At 41.4% G+C, this 20,877-nt stretch overlaps 1 protein-coding gene across 5 annotated transcripts in view; it reads right to left on the bottom strand.

Moving 5' to 3' along the window:
• Positions 1 to 206: 206 nt before the first annotated feature.
• ctnnd2b (catenin (cadherin-associated protein), delta 2b) overlaps positions 207 to 20,877 on the bottom strand; it is a 180,830-nt gene continuing 160,159 nt past the window's right edge. For 3 of the 5 annotated variants that reach the window (XM_069709815.1, XM_069709817.1, XM_069709819.1), the window contains 8 exons: positions 19,556 to 19,729; positions 17,614 to 17,764; positions 14,045 to 14,303; positions 11,010 to 11,103; positions 10,760 to 10,886; positions 7,788 to 7,916; positions 5,419 to 5,495; positions 207 to 2,998 (listed from right to left, as the gene is read on the bottom strand). In XM_069709815.1, the coding sequence (XP_069565916.1) occupies positions 2,735 to 2,998; positions 5,419 to 5,495; positions 7,788 to 7,916; positions 10,760 to 10,886; positions 11,010 to 11,103; positions 14,045 to 14,303; positions 17,614 to 17,764; positions 19,556 to 19,729 (1,275 nt within the window). In that variant the 3' untranslated portion in view covers positions 207 to 2,734. The remainder of the gene's footprint in view (positions 2,999 to 5,418; positions 5,496 to 7,787; positions 7,917 to 10,759; positions 10,887 to 11,009; positions 11,104 to 14,044; positions 14,304 to 17,613; positions 17,765 to 19,555; positions 19,730 to 20,877) is intronic. The other 2 variants (XM_069709816.1, XM_069709818.1) reach the window with 1 other exon arrangement.

The raw sequence follows: 20,877 nt of genomic DNA, 5'->3' as shown, positions 1-20,877 counted from the left end.
GCACCACACATCAATCAGATGACTTTAACTTATAAAGTATTGCACAGCAGCATGTTTACTGTGATTTGAAATATCTGTGAGTGGATTTTCATGCTAAATTGAATGAAAGTAAAACTGCCTGCAAACAAGGATTTCAAACTAAATAGCTCTGGTAGCAACAACATGCTGGACACATTCAAAGACACAAGAACAAACAACTCCCAGAATCAGAGATTCTTCGATGGTCCATTTATATTTTTTTGGAGCAGTTGCAATCTGTTTGAGGCAATAGAAAGATTCACAATTCTCTTTTGAAAACACGTTTGGTCTAGCAACAAAAAAGGTCACCGACGTTATATCTCCATACAGGTCTTATAGGTCAGGTTTTTCTGCCTAAGGATCACAAGGACATACACGTTGTCAGTTCCTCCATGTTTCCTAACAAATACAGTACGTCTGCTTTCCATCCAGTGTGAGTGTGTGTTTGTGGCGGGACAGCTGCATTATGAGTCGTTTTTCAAGCATCGGAAGACGACTTCTAGGACTTCTAAACAGCAGTGGGTAGGGAGAACCAGGGTCTGTTGTCACCTTGTAAAACTTAACCTTCCTCACTTAGAAAAAAAACGAAGAAAAACAAAAACTGATTTCAGGTTGACGAGAAAATACTCATGCATTCATGGGTGCAAGTTTCACTGCTTAGCATTGTGAGACCAATTGATCAGAAAGGGGGTGGTGTGTGTGTGTGTGTGTGTGTGTGTGTGTTTGTGTTTGTGCACAGTTAAAATACAGACATGTTGGAAATACTTTTCACAGATGTAGCACCTTGTTGTTCTGCTGCCGTGACAACGTGGATCCCTGGGCCCTGGTCTACTCTACTCCACATAGCAACAACATTACTACACAAAGTCGACAATTTTAGTGTGTTGACCAGAAAATAAAATGTGAACAAAATTCCTACATGTAGCTGCTTTTTTTTTTTTTTTTTACAAGTCTTTTCCCATAATGTTGCTGCTATAAGTGACATCCACATCGGCACATAAAAAGTATATATTTATATTTATATAATATATATCCGTACTCTATTAACAGTTTTGTCTACCATGAAGTTAGAATTGCCACCCATCTCTCAGAAAAGTTTTTTTTTCTTTTTTGTACTTCAAACATTGAGTATTTTACAACACAGAAATCAACTAATTTTGTACAACTTTGGAGGAAGTGAGGCTCTGCCCAGTCACAGTCCCTCCGTCAGTTTTCTTTGTCTTTTTTTTTGTTTGTTTTTTTTGTTTTTAGGATATTTGTAATTTTTCTCCCCCACTTTTGGTGCAAGTTAGACAGTTTTCATCCCAGTAAAACACAGTTTAGAAAAACCAAAGCATTTACAAACTGGCATCGTCAGAACGGCAAGGATGTTCAGCTGAAAACCTTCAGCTCAACTTGGACCCTTTAACGCACCCTTGACTTCCCCCCCCCGTTCAGCGGGGGGAAGTAACCTTTGTTTGGCACAGTTATATACACAATGAGTCACAGGTCGCTCGTAGGAAGGGCTCAGGGGAACAAAAAAGAGGGGATTTGGGGTGTTAATATGGAAAGAGAGCCACCAAAAAAACCAAAGCTACCTTAAAAGGAAAAAAAGAAGCCTGTTTAAGCCTGTCTTCAGCTCCTCTAGCAGCTGTACTGTCGACTATCTGCAGGGCAGTGAAAGGAGCACCGTCACCGAGCAATTCATATTCAATGTTTCACATTAGTAACATGTCCGTGATGTGAGTTCTGAGAGTCCGACTGCGCTTATTGTGTGTGTTTACAGGGCGGGGGGAGTTCGTGAGGTGAGGCTGACCCAGTGGCGAAAAAGGCCTGACATGACACAGAAAATAGTGCAATGTACAGTACACAATGCATCTCCAGTAAATGTACAGTGTACATCAAATACTATACAACCAGAATTAAAAAAGTAGAAACACAAAAGAAAAACAACAGAAAAAGAAAAACTGTCACAAATGACCAAAAAGTCCAGAAGCGTTCTTTTCCCGGAGGAGGATACCCCACTGCCGAAGCCGTAGAGAGAAACTAAAGTTTGTGTGACAGACGTCCTACATGTCCTACAGCTCTGCTTCTTGTGCTTCACGTTACTAAAAGCCACTTTGCTATACCACATATTTACAGGTTTCTCCCGGGTATCTCTGACACGATCCATTGTAAAACCTCCTCGACTCCACTGATCCCTTTTTCTCTTTCATCGTCCTTCTTCATCTCGACACATCCCCCCCCCCGCTTTGCCTTCATGTTCCCACACTCTCTCGTCACGTCCGTCTCTTTTACGTTCTGTGTCCAAAGGCCTTCGGGGGTCCGATGAACCTTTTCTACCAGTTGTTGATCACAAACTAAACAGAAAGAAAACGTGTCTGTCGGTTTGGTTGGTGGTGTGCATGCACATGCGTGGCCACTCCTCCATTTGCTTCCGGTCCTCTTTGTGTCCCCTCTCCCTCCTCCCTCCGGGTGTCTCTGAAAGGAGTGTGATGTCTTTTACGTGTCTCTCCTCATGCGCTCCATCCTCCCCCTCCTCTGTCCTGCTATGATGCTACTCAGGAACTACAGGGGAGGATGGGGAGGGAGGGAAACGGCTCTCTCATCTTCTTCCATTCCCCTTTTAAACTACCCCACCCCCGTCACCGTTCTGTTTCCCTTCATCCATCCTCTCCTCCTCCTCCTCCTCCTCCTCCTCCTCCTCCTCCTCCTCCTCCTCCACCCTCTTCTCCCCTTAGACCCAGGAGTCTGGTGAGGCTGGATAGTGGCTGGTCTCGTAGTTGAGCTCGCTGTAGGGCCGCGAGGCTGAGTAGAAGTCTACATAGTTGCCAGTGGACTTGAGGCCCTGTAGGTGCATGTTGAGATCACCCTGCGGGGGGCGCCCCGCCGCGTGGACCTGGTTCTCGTAGAAGGCCTGATCCTCGTAGTTGCCGCTGTCGGGCGGGGGAGGATTTTGGAAAGGTGGGTAGGGCTCTGATGGCATACCTTGAGAGGAGATCTGTGGGAAGAGCAGAAGTCATTACTGAGACAAAGTAGCCTTTTTAAACTCTCGGTTGTTTGGTCCTACAGAGTCTCCGAGGGGTCATGGCAGAAATTCTTTTGAGGACTGCTTTTGCGTCTCCTCACAAAATGGTTTTCGTTCCCTCGCAACATTTTTCTTCTTTCATTCCTTCCTTCCAAGCTGTAATGTTAGCCCGGTGCGAACCCGACCCAATTTCACTGCGTGAATATGGGTCTGGACACCCTCGCCGAGAGTTCACCGACAGATCAATCGCAGTGAAGGAGTTGCGGGACAAACGCGGTTAACCACCAACACTGATCGCTGACTGGTCCGCCCTTCAGAGTGACTGCGCAAACACTAATACGAGCCGAGTTAACAGACTGTATTGACATAAAACTGAAGCGGCGCAGCCATGCTTCCATTATGTCTATTTCTGACAACATGGATTAACTCATTGAATTCTACTTTGAACTAAGTATCAAATATGATGCTATCGTACTTCTGCTCAATATATGTGTGTAGGGGGGAAGTTGACCCTGTGTGGAAATTGAGCCACCAATCGGTCATGTGACCACATCATTTTGAAGAGTCACCCATTTTACTCACCCTGTGATGGACACAGGCCCATGGAATAAGTGGTGAGTTCAAAAAACTGCTTCTCTGTTTAAAGTGAATTTTGTATGTTCAAGTAGTCTTGATTCTATTTTCTGAACAATAACAGACAAGCTTGAAAAAAAAAAAGTGCCTTAGTAAGTTACAATGTGAGCCAATACTGTTAGCATGATGCTAACTCTAAACAGGATGATACATGTTTGTTAAAACGGCCCAAGTGGGCTCATTTGAGCCAGTTCACCCAATTATGATTATTATTATCAAATTAGTATTAAAGTAAAGTATTAATTCTACATTGCATTCTTAGTTTGCATCACCAAAATGATGTGGCATTTTGAATTTCAGACCAAAATTCATCTTCTATTAAGAGAGGACAGACAGATCCTCAACTCCACAGGAGCTGCCGCTCGCAGGTGTAACCATCAGTTCCCTTTTCATCTGTACCTTCATTTTAGTGGGAGGCATTACTGTCATGGTCTCACTTTAAAGACACCCCAAGTAAAAACTGGCTCAATAACCTTCTTACTTTATCGAATTCTTAGATCAAGGTCTCTCCAGAAGAAAACGGTGCGGTAATCTGCAGGATGCCCTCGCTTTCATTGGGGATAGTCACTAAACTCGGTTTTACATCACCCGTCAATACTTATATGTCAGCAGCTGTCTCTCTGACAGCCTCTGATCGTGACTGCAGACTTGGGATGGCACAGCCCTCACTGTGTATGCAGCCGTGGCTTTTATCGGCTTTTTAAAATGAATAAGCACTAAATGCATCACGGTGAAAGTCACATCATCTCTCTCTTCCCGCAGCGTCTGCACAGTGTTTCCTTTAACTGGCAGGTGTGTTATTGCTGAGCTGGACCAACACACCGACGTTTCATATGGACCAGAGCAGAAATGTGGCTCTGAAGGCAGGCAAGAAGAAAAGTAGTGCGAGGGAACACAAAAGTAGAATTCTTGATTGTTTGATGGACAAAACGAAGACTTTGAATACATCAGTTTGGAGTCTGGAAAATTGTAATGAACATTTTCTCGTTACGTTTGACAGTATATAAAAAGTATAGTCTGAACATCGTCTACATATAACATAGCTGAATCCACTAGATACGATAATTCAGACATAATTGTTTCCATAACGACTGCTCGTGAAAGAGAAATGTTCCTTGAGCTTGATAAGTTTTGCTTTCCAACAACACAGCTGTCACCTCAGATAGTAATATCTGTCAGTGACGTGTGCTAAATTGCTGTGAAGCTGCCATGTCTTGTATTAAGAGATACAACCAGCCTCTTACAGTGTATTGCTGCCAAAGGGTATGATGGGTAATATGATCAACTTTTACTGCCAACAGTTTCAAACCAAATGCCAGGCCCTGATAGAAGGACAGAAACTCACTGCTGCGTTGCCATAATGAGGTCCCACATAGGTTTATAGTTTATAGTGACCTTTTAGGACTTTACAGTCACTTTATAGTATCACTGTTTAAACCCATTCAATTCATTCAGTTTTCTAGAGTGTATTATTGGGGAACTATACAGCAGATCTTTGTCTTAAAAGTGGGATGAGTCATAAGGAGAATAGATGGAATAGATATCAGATGTTGAGTGTTGTAGGTGTTCAAATGTTCCCTCAGAGAACCAGGGACACCTTCAACGTATAAGTTGAATGTTGATAACAAGCGTGCGCTTAATTCCTCACAGGAAAGATCGGACTGACATTTCTGCTCGGGGTAATTGTCACTTATCGCATAAATGTATGTACGCGTCATCAAATTATGGAAATGCTCCCCAAACAACAGGTCTTATCGTACCTGATTATACTTCAGGTCATCGGTCGGGGACACATATGCTCCTCTGTGTAGTGTTGAAGAGCCACTGGAGATTTGACCTGCGGAGACAGTGAGGAGGAAAAACATTTACTCCGACGTTGCGGTGGAAGCGGAGGAGTGCGTGCAGGCTGTGTGTGGTATCAGCTGGACACCTGTTGTGACTCACTTTTCAGTAGAATAACAATAAAAAAGGGTGATGAATGATGAATAAAGCACAGTTTAATCATCATTAAGTTATCATTGTCATCATTAGTTTGATCATCATTAGCCTTAGTGATGTCTTTACTGCTGCCACGCGGGGCGCTCAGGTGTTGTTTTGGCTGGTCGTGCACCTCCCAGTTTTTGTAACCTGGTGTGTCTGGCGGAGGTGTGAGCAGGTCTGTGTCTACGGGCGTCTTTATGATCCATCGCTGTGGGAGTCAAGAGATTCCAAGATATCAGAGGACTCGTGGAGCGAGATCGCTGCTACAACCGGACAATGAGACGCTCTGCCGAAAACGATCGCTCTCTGATCGCCAAGAAGTGACCGCGCGGCACCGTGTTGTGCTGTGTTCCACACGGCGTACTTGTGTACTAACACTCACTATTTGGAGTGCGTCAGTGCGTTCACACTGTCAAGTACAGAAACACGCAGTGCTCTGCAAGTACCAGGATGATGCACTCAAAACACCCCAAAGAAGGAGTGTGAAAGCCCGACACTTTTTATCCTAACCGGTCAGCATCTTGGCTACACAGAGGAAGGGGGCGGGGCCACTGACGTAAGGAATTTTCAAATTAAGGCGTCTGAGGAAGCTGCAGGTGTTCCTGAACACAACACTAAAGTGTTTCTTTTTTAGTGTGTTAAAACGAGGGCCCGAAAACATGTTAATTTCTAAGTAAAGATCAAAGCTGCAGACATTTTGTCATGTGATGTGTTCACATTTGTTAGTGTACTAAGGGAAGTATGTCATTTGAAATACAGCCTTTGTCTTTGAATGATGTACTTCCTGCACATTACGTCTTCTTGTTGTTATTTCAGTGGTTCAGATTGTATTTTCCTCAACATGAAGTCCTATCCTTTACAAGAAAGCATCCAAAGTTCTGGCACTGAGTAGACGTCGCAGTACACGGCCACAATGACCACCATGTCAAGCATATTTTAGCCTATTTTAACCGAAGCTTCATTGTTTCCCACATGTCCACTGTTGTCGCTGTGAGAAAGTGTCTGGGAGGATTAACACCATGGTGAGGAAACCTCCCTACAACCCAGGGTGATAACAACAATAAAGTTCTGTATTGATCCACGTCACATTATACCGAAGCACACTCTATTTATGTTCCAAGCTTTGCAACTCTCCCTACACTTCCATCATTAGTGAGGGACTTTACTGATTCTTACTGGCTGCTTTTCAGACAAAAGTCTTGCCAAACAAAAAGCTGCGCTGGCAGGATGTGTTTGACTGTTTGGTGCGATCCAAAACCACGACCGACTGGGTGATTTCTGATTCCAAAATCGTTGATTTGTTTGTTTTACTGTAACCGTTGCATGTTAGAGGAGAAGATCAAGTACACTTTCATGTCTATCTGCTCTCTGAAGCTCACAAATTATCCAGTTCTATCTTATTACATCACATGATGACACATTTTCTGCTGTATGCATGTGACACAAATTAATTCACTCAAATGTACAATGGCATTAAAGTGCCTTGACAAAGTGCTTCCTCACATAATAGCATGAGGAAAGACATTGCAGACAAGACTGTCTCCTGCCGTCAGTTCTTTATATGGACATCGTTAAGAAGCCAGACAGGATAGAAATCAAACAACTGTCACTTTTATACAGCCGTACAGTATATTCAAGTTTGATTAGACTCGGGCAGTCATCGGGTGCAAAATACCAGATGGTGAACAAAACGAGAAGAGTAGACTAAACTATAGAGTGAATTCTTGAAGTTAAAAATAAATCGTAACGTTTGTCCTTGAAAACCGTGTCAGTGATCAATCTGTACAAAAATCTAAGTGAGAGAGAAACTCCTCTGAAGAGTTAAATGTAACTCCTCCAAAAACACTTTCAACACAAATTAAACAAACAAGAGATAAACTGTTAATTAGTGAGTTTAAGAGGTGCTGATGTGTGAGTTTGTCTTTGTGTTAATCCTCTCGGGGCTCCAGCTTTATATTTATTGTATGAGAGCGGTTAAAGATCTTTTCTAAAAGAAACAAATAAGCTTTTCATCCGAAATTATGAAATATTCCTTTAACATCTGTAAAACTTGCGCTCGCATTTATCCGCTTTTCATTCCAGAGCGATCGACTCAACTGAAAACAGCTTCATGTTAAAACGTGTTTTTGTGCAGTGAGGAATTTCATACCCGCCATGGCGTCCTTCCGGGATGTGTGCTCGCCCTTGTTGCCATGGTAACTGGCATTGCCAGTCGACTCGTAGTCTGCCTTCCTCTCCTTCAGTGCCATCATCTCCCTGGGGGACGCAGGAGCGCTCGCTACACACACACACACACACACACACACACACACACACACACACACACACACACACACACACACACACACACACACACACACACACACACACACACACACACACACACACACACACACACACACACACAGGGAATATCTTTAACCTTCGCTCCATCAACACTTTATCAATAGACATCAGGTGGAGTTGACAGTGGGGAGGAGTCCTTCAACAGCAGAAAGGCCAGAGCCAATTGTACATCTCTGAGCTGTTTCATTTACCTGCCTGACTATCAATAAAGGCACTCTGAAGCTTCAATCTATATATTATTTCCTCTAACTACCACCCGGGATTGAGTTAAAAGTGGCGGGGGTACCAGGTGCTGTTGTATTGTGACTGTGTGGGTGTGCACCAATCTTTCTAAATCCTTAGCTTTTTGACCAGGCTGTGATTTCAAAGAGGTAAATACTGAGTCATCCCTCCTCCCCGCATCTGCTTGACTTTGTCTTCTCTTTTTTTCTGTCTGACCGCAGGTTATCTGACATGTACATACACTATTTAATCTCCCACTGGCCTAGTAAATCTTCTCAGTGCTACTTATACCAAAATCTACCTAACAGGAACATAACTAATGTACACACACCTACAGTTGGGAAAATAAATGCTGGACTAAGAGGGGATCCGTGACAAAGACACTGAGTGCCATGTTGGAGGAAACCTGGCTATTGATTCACTGCCATATGGTTCCCTGTAATATAGAAATCATTATCTACAGCCTTTCACATACAAGCTGCTGGCCTGCCAGCATGTCTGTGTGACTGCATCTGTCTCTGTGTCTCTCTTCTATACGTTAGGACGCAGTTTGCATCGATCCATAAGTTAATTAATGCGAATATCAGCAGTCTATTGTAATATCTAAACAGCCTATCGTCGTCTGTCAGCCGCAGAATGGAATACTTTTCCTTTGTGTGGGAAAAAGCATTGAAATGAAGCGAATGGCTCGACGGACCATCTGTGACTGACACTAGTAAAAACCGAGAGACCAAATAAAAAGTGTGAAATTAGCTTCTGGACCACACTGTTTGTCATTTTGCCAGTTTATCAGTTGACAGGCTCATGAATCCAGTCCGGGTGATTGTTTTTAAATATAGGAGGCCATATGAAATCTGCCTTAATACGATCTCATAAAACAACGTGAAATTGGTTTGAATTATGCATGAGCTAGTTGTTTTGTAGCTGTTTAGTGGCTGTGCTTTATCTGTGTGGCTTTAAAGATTGCAGTGTCTGTGTTGTGGTCAGTCCTTCCACCACTCTGGTCCTGACTATATCTTAACAAGCGCTGGATGGATTACCATGAAATGTTGGGAGTCATGGTCGCCAGGGAATGAGCCTTATGTATTTTGTGATCCCATTTTCCAGCGCCACCAGACGGTTTATACTTTTAGCCTTGAATACAACTGGATGGATTGCTGTTAAAATGTACAGAACGCTGTACAATATATTTGTGTCTTTTAGTTGCACGTCCTCCAGAAAACCCGCATTATTCAGCCCAAAAGTTATTTTAAGCTCATTAGATGGTAAAATATCTCCTCATATTGCATTTACAGTGTTTCCTCCTAGTTATGATTAAAGGATGTGACCACAGTGGACTCAAGGGACACAGAAGTCCACTAATTGTGCATTTCTTGTGCAATTGTACATAAAAAAAAAGTAAAGGGGTTCTGAATCCCTTTGCTTGATGTTTCCATTTAATAAACAAATTCTCAATATAAATATTTTTGCTTTGAGTTTTACTTCCAAACCATAATAATTGGAGGTGGAACCGGTAGAGGAAAAGAAGCTGCTATGTAACATAACATTGGAGGCTTTGTGTGTTGACTGTGTGAACATTGTATGTTCTGAAATCTGTCCCTGCTGATGTGTTTGGAGAAAAAACAAAAGCTGGAAACAGCAGATTATTCCTTATTTATCTCCTTGATATTTTTAGGTATCAGTGGACATCCTGCAATTTGACCAGGTAAGTGCTGTCACATTGATGTTAAAGCTACAACAGCATGAAGTAAAACATGCAGCGTGAGAAGTTACACATGCGCATTAGAGAGAGCACTGTAATATATTTAACACTCAATTATCACCTGTAAATAAACATGTGAATGAGCCGGTGTTAAGTTCCTAAAACCCTTTTTCTGAGCTCAGATCTATCTATAAAAAAATAAAATAATGCATACCTTCAATAAGCAGCACTCAGATTTTATATTTTAAATGTACAAACTGGATGCATTAGAACTAAAGACTTGACTAACATCTTGTCATTCAATTCTTGTGCATCTTATAAAACGATGCAGCAATAATTCTCTATTATGTGATGAATCTGATTTATTTACAGTAGCTGTAGGAAGCAGGGAGATGTTACCTACGCCATGACTGAGAAGAGCTATAGGTAATGTTTTGTGGGAGTCTCCGAACCAGAATTAATACCAGCAGTTTGATCACGTGTGCATTAAAATTAGTCTGTCATTGTTGTTCCTTTTGGCTTCACTGGACATCATTTTTGTCCCACAGTCCAAAGCCAGCCTTAAACTGAAATATTTACATCCAAAAATATCATCATCAGTCCAGATAAACGACGGCCTTGGAAGACTCATATTAGTCAAACTCAGTCAAACTTCGACAGCACAAGGGCGGCACACTTTTTTGGGGCAAGGATTTCACATGACAGGGGAGTAATTTGTGGGAAGTCGGCGTGGTGTGAAGGTTAAAGCTGACTTCAGCTATATTGAAGCAGCGTTTGTTTGACTGCACTCTCCTGGTGGAAAGAGTGATGGAGGACAAAAGGGAAGACAGGAGAGGGAGGTGTAGACTCACCTGATCGATTGTTAGGCGAGGTCCGAACAGGAGAAATGGACGGAGTGCGAGAGGAAGAATAAGGTCGCTGTCTGTCTCTCTCTATCGTGGAGGAAGAGCCGACGAAATGGTACTGGGAATAGCCATCCTGTAAGAAATAATGCACTATTTACATGCCTTGTGACGGCGTCATATGTAATTGCTCAATTTACTCAGTAATAATTATGAAAACACCATCTTGTCTGATATTTGCAGTGTTGACACACTCTACCTTTTTGTAGAGGCTGCGGAGGTCTCTGTACTGCCACATGCTGTTTAGGACTTGGGAAGCTGCTTTCACCACTTTGGGACTATGTCTGGGAATTCAGCAGAGAGAAAAGAAACAAACAGCGTAAAGCCTGACGGTCGTTGTGTGGTTTTGTGCAGGTAGATGCTTTAATAACAGTAAAATGTAGAATAATAAAGAAACAGACAGAAAGCAGAGACACTAGATTTGCTTGTAAAGAACGACAACCAGAGCCGCACAATGAAAATGTCCTCTTTATTTTTCTCTGATGTGACACCTAAAATTGTTCTGAGGCCAAATTGCATAATTGTTTTTTCTGATTGATTGATTGGCCAATATTTCGTTCCGCTTCCTCGAGGGTTTGACTAATGGCTGTGGCTTTAATTGGCTCACATGGGCTTATCAGTGCCGAGGAAATTACATTTTATTTCTTCAAGACATTTTGCTAAATGTTATTGTTTTGGATTCTGAGATGGCGTGCTGTGCCTTCGCAGTAAAACCTGAGAAAAAAGTTCTGTGAAGGCCAATAAAGCAGCAGATTTATCCCTTCAACTTCTCCAAAAACAAGTCTAATGACAATTAAATTGGTCATTTGTTGTAGCCTGTCAATATTTATAGAGCATTGGAGGAAATTAATGGGACATTTTGACAAAGAGGTACGAACCGAATTTGCCATCTGCTTTGTTGTTCCAGTGACAAAGCACATAAAAAGCCTGAACCTTGATTTGTCCTGCTATATAGAAACAAATAGAAATGTAGAAGTTCTATGAAAACACCTTTTTAAATTTGCAGTAGCTACAAAACTGAACTAAAAAACCCAGACAAAATAAAAACTAAAGCAAGAGAGCTGTGTCAAGATAAAGCCAGCTGGTGAGATAGTCATGGCAAGCCTTAGCTAAAGGTAACTAAAAGTACTTCCGTGGTTTTGTGTATGGCTGTTTAATTTGTTATTCTACAATAAATAAAACAGACAAAAAAACCCTCTAAACTACTGTTAAGACCAAGCGGCAACCAGCAGTAACGTCACCCTATGGTTTGTGAACGGCCCTTATGAAGCCTCGATATTAGCCGTCGCCACATTGCTAGTTCGGAGCGGTTTGGCGCCAGACGTGAGCACATTTGGACGAGCTAGTGGAGGAGGGAGCGGTGGATCGGACTCGATCTGATTGGAAACCCGACGAAACTACGTCCCCACCGATAGTGGAAAACTGGCTGCGGCACAGGCCTGTCAATCAAACAGCCACGCCCTCTTTTTGAGACTTATTTTATAATTGATGATGGGATTATTTTCAGATGGACCGCCAGAAACCTAATTTATTGAGGAGCGACATTAGCTAACAAAACCTTGACAACTAGTAGAAAAAACTTTATTGACTTAGAATTTTATTGGAGAAATTCAATTTCGGAACCAACCTGCAGCGGCACTGGGATATCGCAGCTTAAAGCTCTTCCACATCGACCTCATTTTTCAGACATGGAAGCTACGTCTACTTTTATATTCACTCTATGATTAAGACCAACAAGTTTATCAGATATCAATAGCTCCATATAAGCTTTTGACTCAGTGGAGCTCATGCAATTTGCTGAGGTTAAGCTCCTTTAAAGGAGCAGTATGCAGGATTTACGAGCATCTAGTGGTGAGGTAGTAGATTGCAATCTACTGAAAACCCCTCTCATGTCCCTCCTCCTTCTAAATGTGTAAGAGAATCTACAGTGGCAGAAAAACATGAAAAAACGTGGCCTTCTCAAGTGTCCGTATTTGGTTTGTCCCTTCTAGGCTACTGTAGAAAAATGCTGCACTCTGTGGAAGAAGACCTGCTAACTATGAAGACATTAAGGGCTCATTTTAAGGTAACAATTTTCTTAACACTACAGTTCTTGGTGCCAGGTGCTACTAATATTATATTACATTTCTGCCAATAGATCCACCTAGATCCACATCCTACATACACGTAATGACATATTTGAATGCATTACATTGTAAATTCCTTTACTGTATTGGTTTCAGTGACAAGGTTAATGTCAATAGACAAAAGCCCTGATCCATAAAACACTACAATCTGTAAACTGAAACTTTTTTTTCCTTGCCAGATAAGTTATTGCACCGCTGGCTCAGTCCTTGTGTTTTCTCCCCACCTTGATAGTCAACTGTCCAATAAAACCGAGGCTAAAACAAAATGCAGGTGTGCAGGTAAACAGTATGTCCAGAGAGTGCACGGGGAGCTAACAGGCCACATTTCCGTTTGGAGCTTATTTTGTTGACTGCTCTGACTGGTGACTCAGACCTCTAAAAACAAGCACACATACTCTCTACACCTGCACTGCTGCCTCCGCTGTGTCTCTGCTGCTCCTTCATACCCTGTTTCCACCACATCCATATTCCACCTGCTTGTCTACCGGACTGATGAATTTGCCGACATCCCCCTCTTGGCCTTGCTCACCAATCAGCCTCCTTATCTTCGTGCCTGAATGCACCCTGCTCCACCTGTTTTCTTTGTGCTTTTTCTGATGAGCAGATAACAGACTGTATCCTTCCAGAAGAGCGGACCGCCTGATTAGCAGTGATACGCGGAGGTGTGCGTCCCACAATCAACATTTGGAAAAATTTTAAGATTATCTCCAGCCGAGCTGTACGTTCTGTGATGAGGATACAGAGGAGCAAACTACAGTTATGCATTCATTCAACACCCATGATTACAATTCTAGGGAATACAATCAGTCTCTGATTGTGGACACATTCTGAATGAATTCAGCATCTCTGGGACAGTATTTTGTTTTTGATTGATGCCATAAGATACACCTGAGCTTCTAACCCCGCCTGCTCATGGGTTTTGTAGTTTTCAGTCATATTTGACCTACCGATTGATCAAAAAAGTCCCTTTGTGCCCTGTCAAATTACACAACTATGTCTAGTTATAGCCCTGCCTCATCATCTTATTTCTACATGCATCTAACTTTATCTTCTCGCCTTCTTTTTTTAACCTCTCCTCCACCTGACGACACCTTCCCATTCGGCTTACTTGTCTCCCTTGCTGCGGGCGATGCCGATGAGCTTCTCGATGCCGCCGGCGTCCCTCAGGGCTTTGGTGTTCTCCATGTTCTTGGTGATGACCTCGTGCAGAGCGCAGCAGATCGCTGTGATTGTGTCGTCCGACATGGTCTTCCCCACCAGCACGCTGCTGTTGGTGCTGCCTCCACCTCCCCCGCCGCCGCTGCTGCTGTTGTTGTTGTTGCTGCCTCCGGGCAAACGGTGCACCAGGTCTCTCATGGCGTATTTACCTGTGGGCATAGTGGGGGAGAGTGACAGGTGGGGTGGGGATGGGTGGATGGTGGGAAGGAAACAAGGTGGGAATGTAAGTCAGAGAAAGTCAGTCTGAGTGTTTGGTGTGCCAACTTCAATCATCCGTATATATATATTATATATATTGTTATTTAAAAAAAAGAATCCTGTAATTTTTCTACAGGTTCCCTCCGTTAAAAAATGTGTAATTAACAAATGATTTGGAAGCCAATCCGGGTCCATTATCACTTTAAACAGGTGCGATGTGGAAACTGTGGACTTTACACTGATGACCAGTAGGAGACACAGTGTGTCTTGAAAACAAACTTTAAAAAAAAGAAACGTTTATCATTTAAAAATTAGATAGATCGGATAGATTTTGCACCTTAAATGCAGGGACAGGGAATAGTGGTAATTTTAGGAATTTTAACTTTAACTTGAAGACAAACACAATTATACACAATTTATCATTTAAACGATTAGAAACAAAATATTTATCTATCACATGAAATAATTGACATTGAGTCAGTGTAGGTATTTCTGCTACTTTATAATGTATCCAAATAAAATAACATGTTCAGCCATAAACACAAATGAGAAAGTTTCAAAGTGAAACAAACTAATAATTATCATCTATTGGATCGAGACATAAAAAGAAGCTTTAGAATTTCAGATAATTTAGATCAGCATGTGGCAAAGACATTTTGTTTTAATAAGTATGTTTTACTAACGTCACCCATTAGTAGACAAAGTTGGCAACATAAGGGGCTGAACTTGAATCATATGATTTATAGGCGAGCTTTAAATCACACATTTAGCTTTACTGGATTTCTGCTTCCTACTCTGACACAGAAGAAAGTTCAGAAACAGCTGTTAGTTGAAAAGAATGGAAAACAATACTTTTGAAATCAGATAAAAATGAGAATATCTATTCTGTTTCTATAAATTTACATATTTATTGTTGTTATTTATAGTTGTTTTTGATGCATCAAGTATAAAGCCGATGACCATATGGGTATTTACAGCCTGTTAAAGCACATCAAAGCCAACTTATGATGGATTTTTTTTTTTTTGTCACAATATATATCACAAGGGGAGGAAAGAAATCCAATCTAAATCTCTACTTTTCCTTTTCTTACCTAAAAAAAAAACCCTTTGAAAGTTAAATATCACTACGAGGGAAGCAGAAACCCACTCTGGCCTTGTGGCTGTCAAACACTGATGGAGACACGGTCACGTGATCACACAGACGGACCACATTTCCCATGACACCTGAGTACAGCTGTCAGGAAATCTTGTCCACGCTGCCCTCTGACCCTCATTCTGGTTGGGCTGTCACCCTGGAGGGGTGATGGGGGTGGTGGGGGCACATCGGGACTCACTGACAGGTTGCATCCACACGACATATGTTTTTACCATTGCAAAAATCCTGCTGGTGCGTGTGATACACAAAAACAAGCTGAATGTGATAAGAACAGCTCAAAGCTTATAGTTTTTGATAAAGATTATAGTTAGCACTGCTTATGTGGCCCTGAACCGTACCTTAGTTATGCTGTTATAGGCCGAGGCTGCTCGGGGACCTCATGTGATGCACTGAGCTCCTTTTCTCTGTTTATTTTACTCTATACACTCATATCTCCCCATTACATCTCATTAACTTCATGCTTATTCTCTCCCATAGTTTCTTCTTATTGTCTGTTGTCTCCATTCAGTTCCTTCGCTCACATAGTTTCTCTTCTTTCATTTGCAGATGTCCTGTCGTGGAGCTGCATGTCTCTGCCCTGCGATTGTCGTCTCAACCAACAGTTCATGTCTTGTATCTCTATGCTGACCTTTTCTCTCTCTGCTCTCCTCTCACCCCAACCGGTCGAGGCAGATGGCCGCCCACCTCTGAGTCTGGTTCTGTTAACAGATGCTCCGCCCACCTCTGATCCTGGTTCTGTTAACAGATGCTCCGCCCACCTCTGATCCTGGTTCTGTTAACAGATGCTCCGCCCACCTCTGAGCCTGGTCCTGTCGGAGGTTTCTTCCTGTTAAAGGGAGTTTTTCTTCCCTCTGTTGGAGGTTTTTCTCCCTTAAAGAGGAGTTTTTTTCCCCTCCTAGCTTACATGGGAGTTGTTGAATTGTTGGGTTCTTCTGCATTATGCTGTAATGTTCTCTTGTACGGATTTCAATGTGTTAAGTGCCATGAAATAACTTATGTTGCGATTTGGCGCTATATAAATAAAATTGAATTGATCGCAGTATTAAGCACGGGCGACTTCTTTGACTGTCTGCAGCAAGACGATGGTTCAACTTTACCTTTTACATTTTAGTAATATAAAACCCAATCAAAGAAATTCACGTACAAACTGTCTGATTTAGTTATTAAAACGTAATTGAAACATGTAAACAGCTTAATTTAATGACAATATTCCCATTATTCCAAACACACTGAATAATAAAGTTTGTAACACTGCAGCAAACAGACAACAGTTGGCTCTCAGCAGACCAGTCAGCACAGACAGTATTGATATTTGCTGCTGACAGCTCTGACGACTCGACTGCACAATACGCTGCGTCTCTAATGCAATTTCATCATGTTAACAGAACACAGCTGAGGGCAGGACAACGTGTCCTATCGAAATACACCTGAATAGCCTGTGGCAGCTCCATGAAATGTGTGATAATACAGCCTACACACAGTACGCACACGCATGCATTAGACATCACACAGTTTCACTCGCAGCCTCCAGCGTCAGACGGAGTCAGTGGAAGGAGGCATTTGGTTGTTGCCATGGGGACCAACACAAAAGCTGAGCTTATTACTGACATCACTTGATCTCCAAAGAAAAATCAAACTTCAAATGATCTGTCAGAGCAACACTACTGTCTTCTTAAAGAAACAAACTACCTGCATAAACAGACAGATATTTTAGAGACATTAAAATCTATCATCTTTTTAAATTAAAGTCTGGCAGCAAAAATCCTCTACAAATGACACTGAAACTACTCTTTGAAAGGTACCGCTACACACGTCTACTGTAACCAGTATCATAATATATATTGCAGTGAGTGAGTAATTCTGTAAGTGGGTCAAGATATAACTGATTTGTTTTCAGTGCAGTTAACCTCAGCTAAGGCAGAATTACTCCACTGGTATCAAAAAAAGGACACTCAAAGAAACACAGTAAACATGCTGTTCTCTGGCACTGACAGGGTGTTTGTTTGCTTTTCACTTATATGTTTGTATCCTGTGTTGTCACCGTTTTACAGACTGCACGTGTCCCTTTGTTTGACGTTCTTGTCTGCGGTGATCGCACTACTCACCGATGAGCTCTTTGTTCCTGATGTCCAGAGCCATGTTTCTCAGCGCCGTAGCCACGGCACAAACCACCCGGTCGTTGTCTATCCTCAGTAGCTCCACCAGGATGGGGAGACCTTTCTCTTTACGCACTGCAGCTCGGATATAGACGGACCACTGCGCAGGACAGGGGGAAGGGAGAGGTGGACAAAGATCAATCAGTCGGTCATTATTTATGCATTTATAGAGCAGCTTTCACACAAATCAAACATAATTCAAAGTGCTTTACAAAAAATGTACAAAACGCAGGATGTGAAAAATGTATGATAAACTAATGTACTAAGTTAATTGAATTGTACAGCTATAAAAGATGGGTACGTTATACCATAAAATATAAATTATATAAGATAATACAAAAGCAGTTCGGAAATATAAACTGATTATAGTACAATTTTAATAAAATATAATATATTAAATGTTGATAGAACAAGATAGAACAAAATTAATAATAATGATTGTAAAAAAAATACAATAACTATAAATACTAAAACCATAAAATTATACATCTCTACAAAAAAAAGCATCAGAAATTTGTTTTAATGCACACTTGTTCAGGCATTACTCTTTTTTTTCATCATGTCTGCTGCACTCTGACTTACTCTATAAACCGATGTTCTCATCGCAGCTAACTCCTTTTTTATCGTTATCCACTGGAGACAAATATTTCTATGCTCACAGAGTGTGTGTGACAGAGATATTAAATCTTTAATGTCATGGAAATGTGAACAATCTTAGAAATGTACATCCTAGTGGCACAGACAATAAAACAGAGGATCATTAAATCATTAGGATTCATCCTCTGGAAACTGTTAATGTCTGTACAAAATGTTATGTTAGTCCATCCGATAGCTATAGGTTAAAATAGGTGAGCAGACTGACACACATAGAGCACCGTTACCATTTCAAATATTTGTGGTGGAGTGGGAAACTTCATTTGTGAACTTGGAAATTGCATTTTGACAAACAATTCTCAAACAGGATCTTCACATATAACATATTTTCTTTAGTTTATTTGAGTTTTTAGTGGAATTGTTATCAGTGGAGATAATGATTAAAACCAAGTCAATGAGATTATGAGAGTCTTTTTGGTCAAATTAACCAATAGTATAACAATCAGCATCTATAAATTAAAGGTTCTATACTTGTCACGGGCCTGAGCTTTTTATTTGCAGTCTTGATATCTATAAGATATTTTTGTGGTTAAAAGTGCCAAAAACCATCTTGACATTATTTACATCTCTTCTCGACCAAAAACAGGCTGTTTTGCGTCTGTGTCTTTGAGGCATATTTATTTCAATGATCCTCTCTTCTGATATGCTGACTATTTTTTGAGTGACACACACCCTGCCAATCATTTTTTGGGGCTTGGGACATCACAAACTTACAAAGTCAAAACAGCTCATCCACACGGTACAGTTGAATTACAGGCTGTGTGCATTTCTCTGTGTTCACACACATTCACTGAATATTTACGGCACCTAGACCTGCTTCATAATCCAAAACAGAATTTACAGTATGAGACCTTTAAGTTGAGAAACAAAATAATTAAGAAAATATTGAAATTATATTCAGTTTCCATTATCTTTAGATTTTAAAATGTATTTTGCTTATGGGCAAATGAATTTGTTTTGACTGGAGCCTTTCAGATGCCATTACATAAAGTGTTGACTGATGTGCACCAAACCAATACACTCAAGCATGAGGACATTTTAAAGGGCCAGCAGGTGAGATTTTCTATCCTTCAGTACAAAATGAGCAGAATATTGCGGTTGCTTCGGCTTTTCATTCTGCAGAGTGCAGAGATTTATTACTACCAAAACACTTTTTGGCATCTACTGGAATGTCAAAAGCCTTTTTCAGATGCCCTTTAGTATCACAATGATACAGCCACTGTAGTGAGCTCCATACCTTCCAGCTGCCAGCAGCTAGGTTCTGCAGAGCCCCAGCTGCTCCCTCCAGGGTGTCTGGGTTGGAACACTCAGACAGCAGTGTGAGGTAGGGCTTGACGATGGTGGGGTGCCATAACATCTGGATGCCTTTCGGGGGCTCCGCCAAGTCTGGAAAAGGGCCGACGCCATCCCACTGCGGAAGATGAGACATAATTCAGAAAAGAAAAGCATTTTGAATTCTGTGTGAAGCGAGGTTTGACAGTGGTGGGGTGCCTGCGGGGCCCCTTCAGGCAAGAAGAGGAGAGCAGGGGGAGACAATCTACTATTCAGAAGCAGAAGGATAAATAAGGTGGCATTCATCTATTTGGCAATGTTGTTTTTCTCTCTCCTCTGTAATTGAAATCTGACATTTACTCCTGCGGTGATGATGCATCCTGAAAAACACACACATACTGTACATCAGTAATAACTGTGAAGATGTTGGCTCTTCCATACAGGCGATTCACTGACACCACAATATAATTCACCAGAGTAGTTGCATCCCTGGACTACATGATGTATTTTTATAGGCTTCCCCCTTTTTGTTTGAGATATACACAGCACTGCACTTTTAGATGAAGAGGACTGGTTGAAAACTCAATATTAATGTTTGTCAAATTGTTATGCAGTCATACTGGAATTAAACAACCATATGTGCTGTATAGGGCTATTTCAATTGCTATTACAAATACATGATTCTGATCAAGCTGTATTTAGTTTTATAGGACATACAGTGCCATATTAATGCGAAATAACACTGCAAGGGTCAACTGATTTAATATCTCACTGGGGTTACCGAGTGGGCACCTCCCTTCACCGGTGTTTCGTCCAGTTCGGCCCAAGACACCTCGGGAAGGCTCAACAACAGTCCTGGCGTCCCAAGTCTAGTCCCCTCAATACTCCCACCCACCACTATTTAACATCTAACCTAGTATGACCAACATACTTTGTTACCTTTGCTCAAAGCCGTAAGTTCATACCAGCTACACATTCCACGGGTAGTTAAATTACTGAGGTTTTTGTTTCACTCTTATTAAGTAATGCATAATCACAAATCACTGATGAGAACATGGTTTGGATTATTTTTCACATCATTCATATCGATGTTAGCTTAGGTCATTATTGTTCATACTTTTAAACAACAACAAAGAACCAAGTTAACATCGATTTGTAAGATAAGCCTTTTTTCATTACCAACAATGAAATAGTTTAGTAGAGAGAAGATACTTGTCAAAAATAAAAAAATAACTAGTTAGGAATAGGAAACATGCTTTTGAATGTTGCTGTATGATAGCAGGGACC

This window comes from Brachyistius frenatus, unplaced genomic scaffold (genome assembly GCF_029030835.1).
Source record: "Brachyistius frenatus isolate BFR_SWC_R1_liver_20210118 unplaced genomic scaffold, ASM2903083v1 Contig_85, whole genome shotgun sequence".
Lineage (NCBI taxonomy): Eukaryota > Metazoa > Chordata > Actinopteri > Embiotocidae > Brachyistius > Brachyistius frenatus.
The sequence above is the reverse complement of the archived record's forward strand: the minus strand, read 5'-3'. Positions and strand labels throughout refer to the sequence as shown.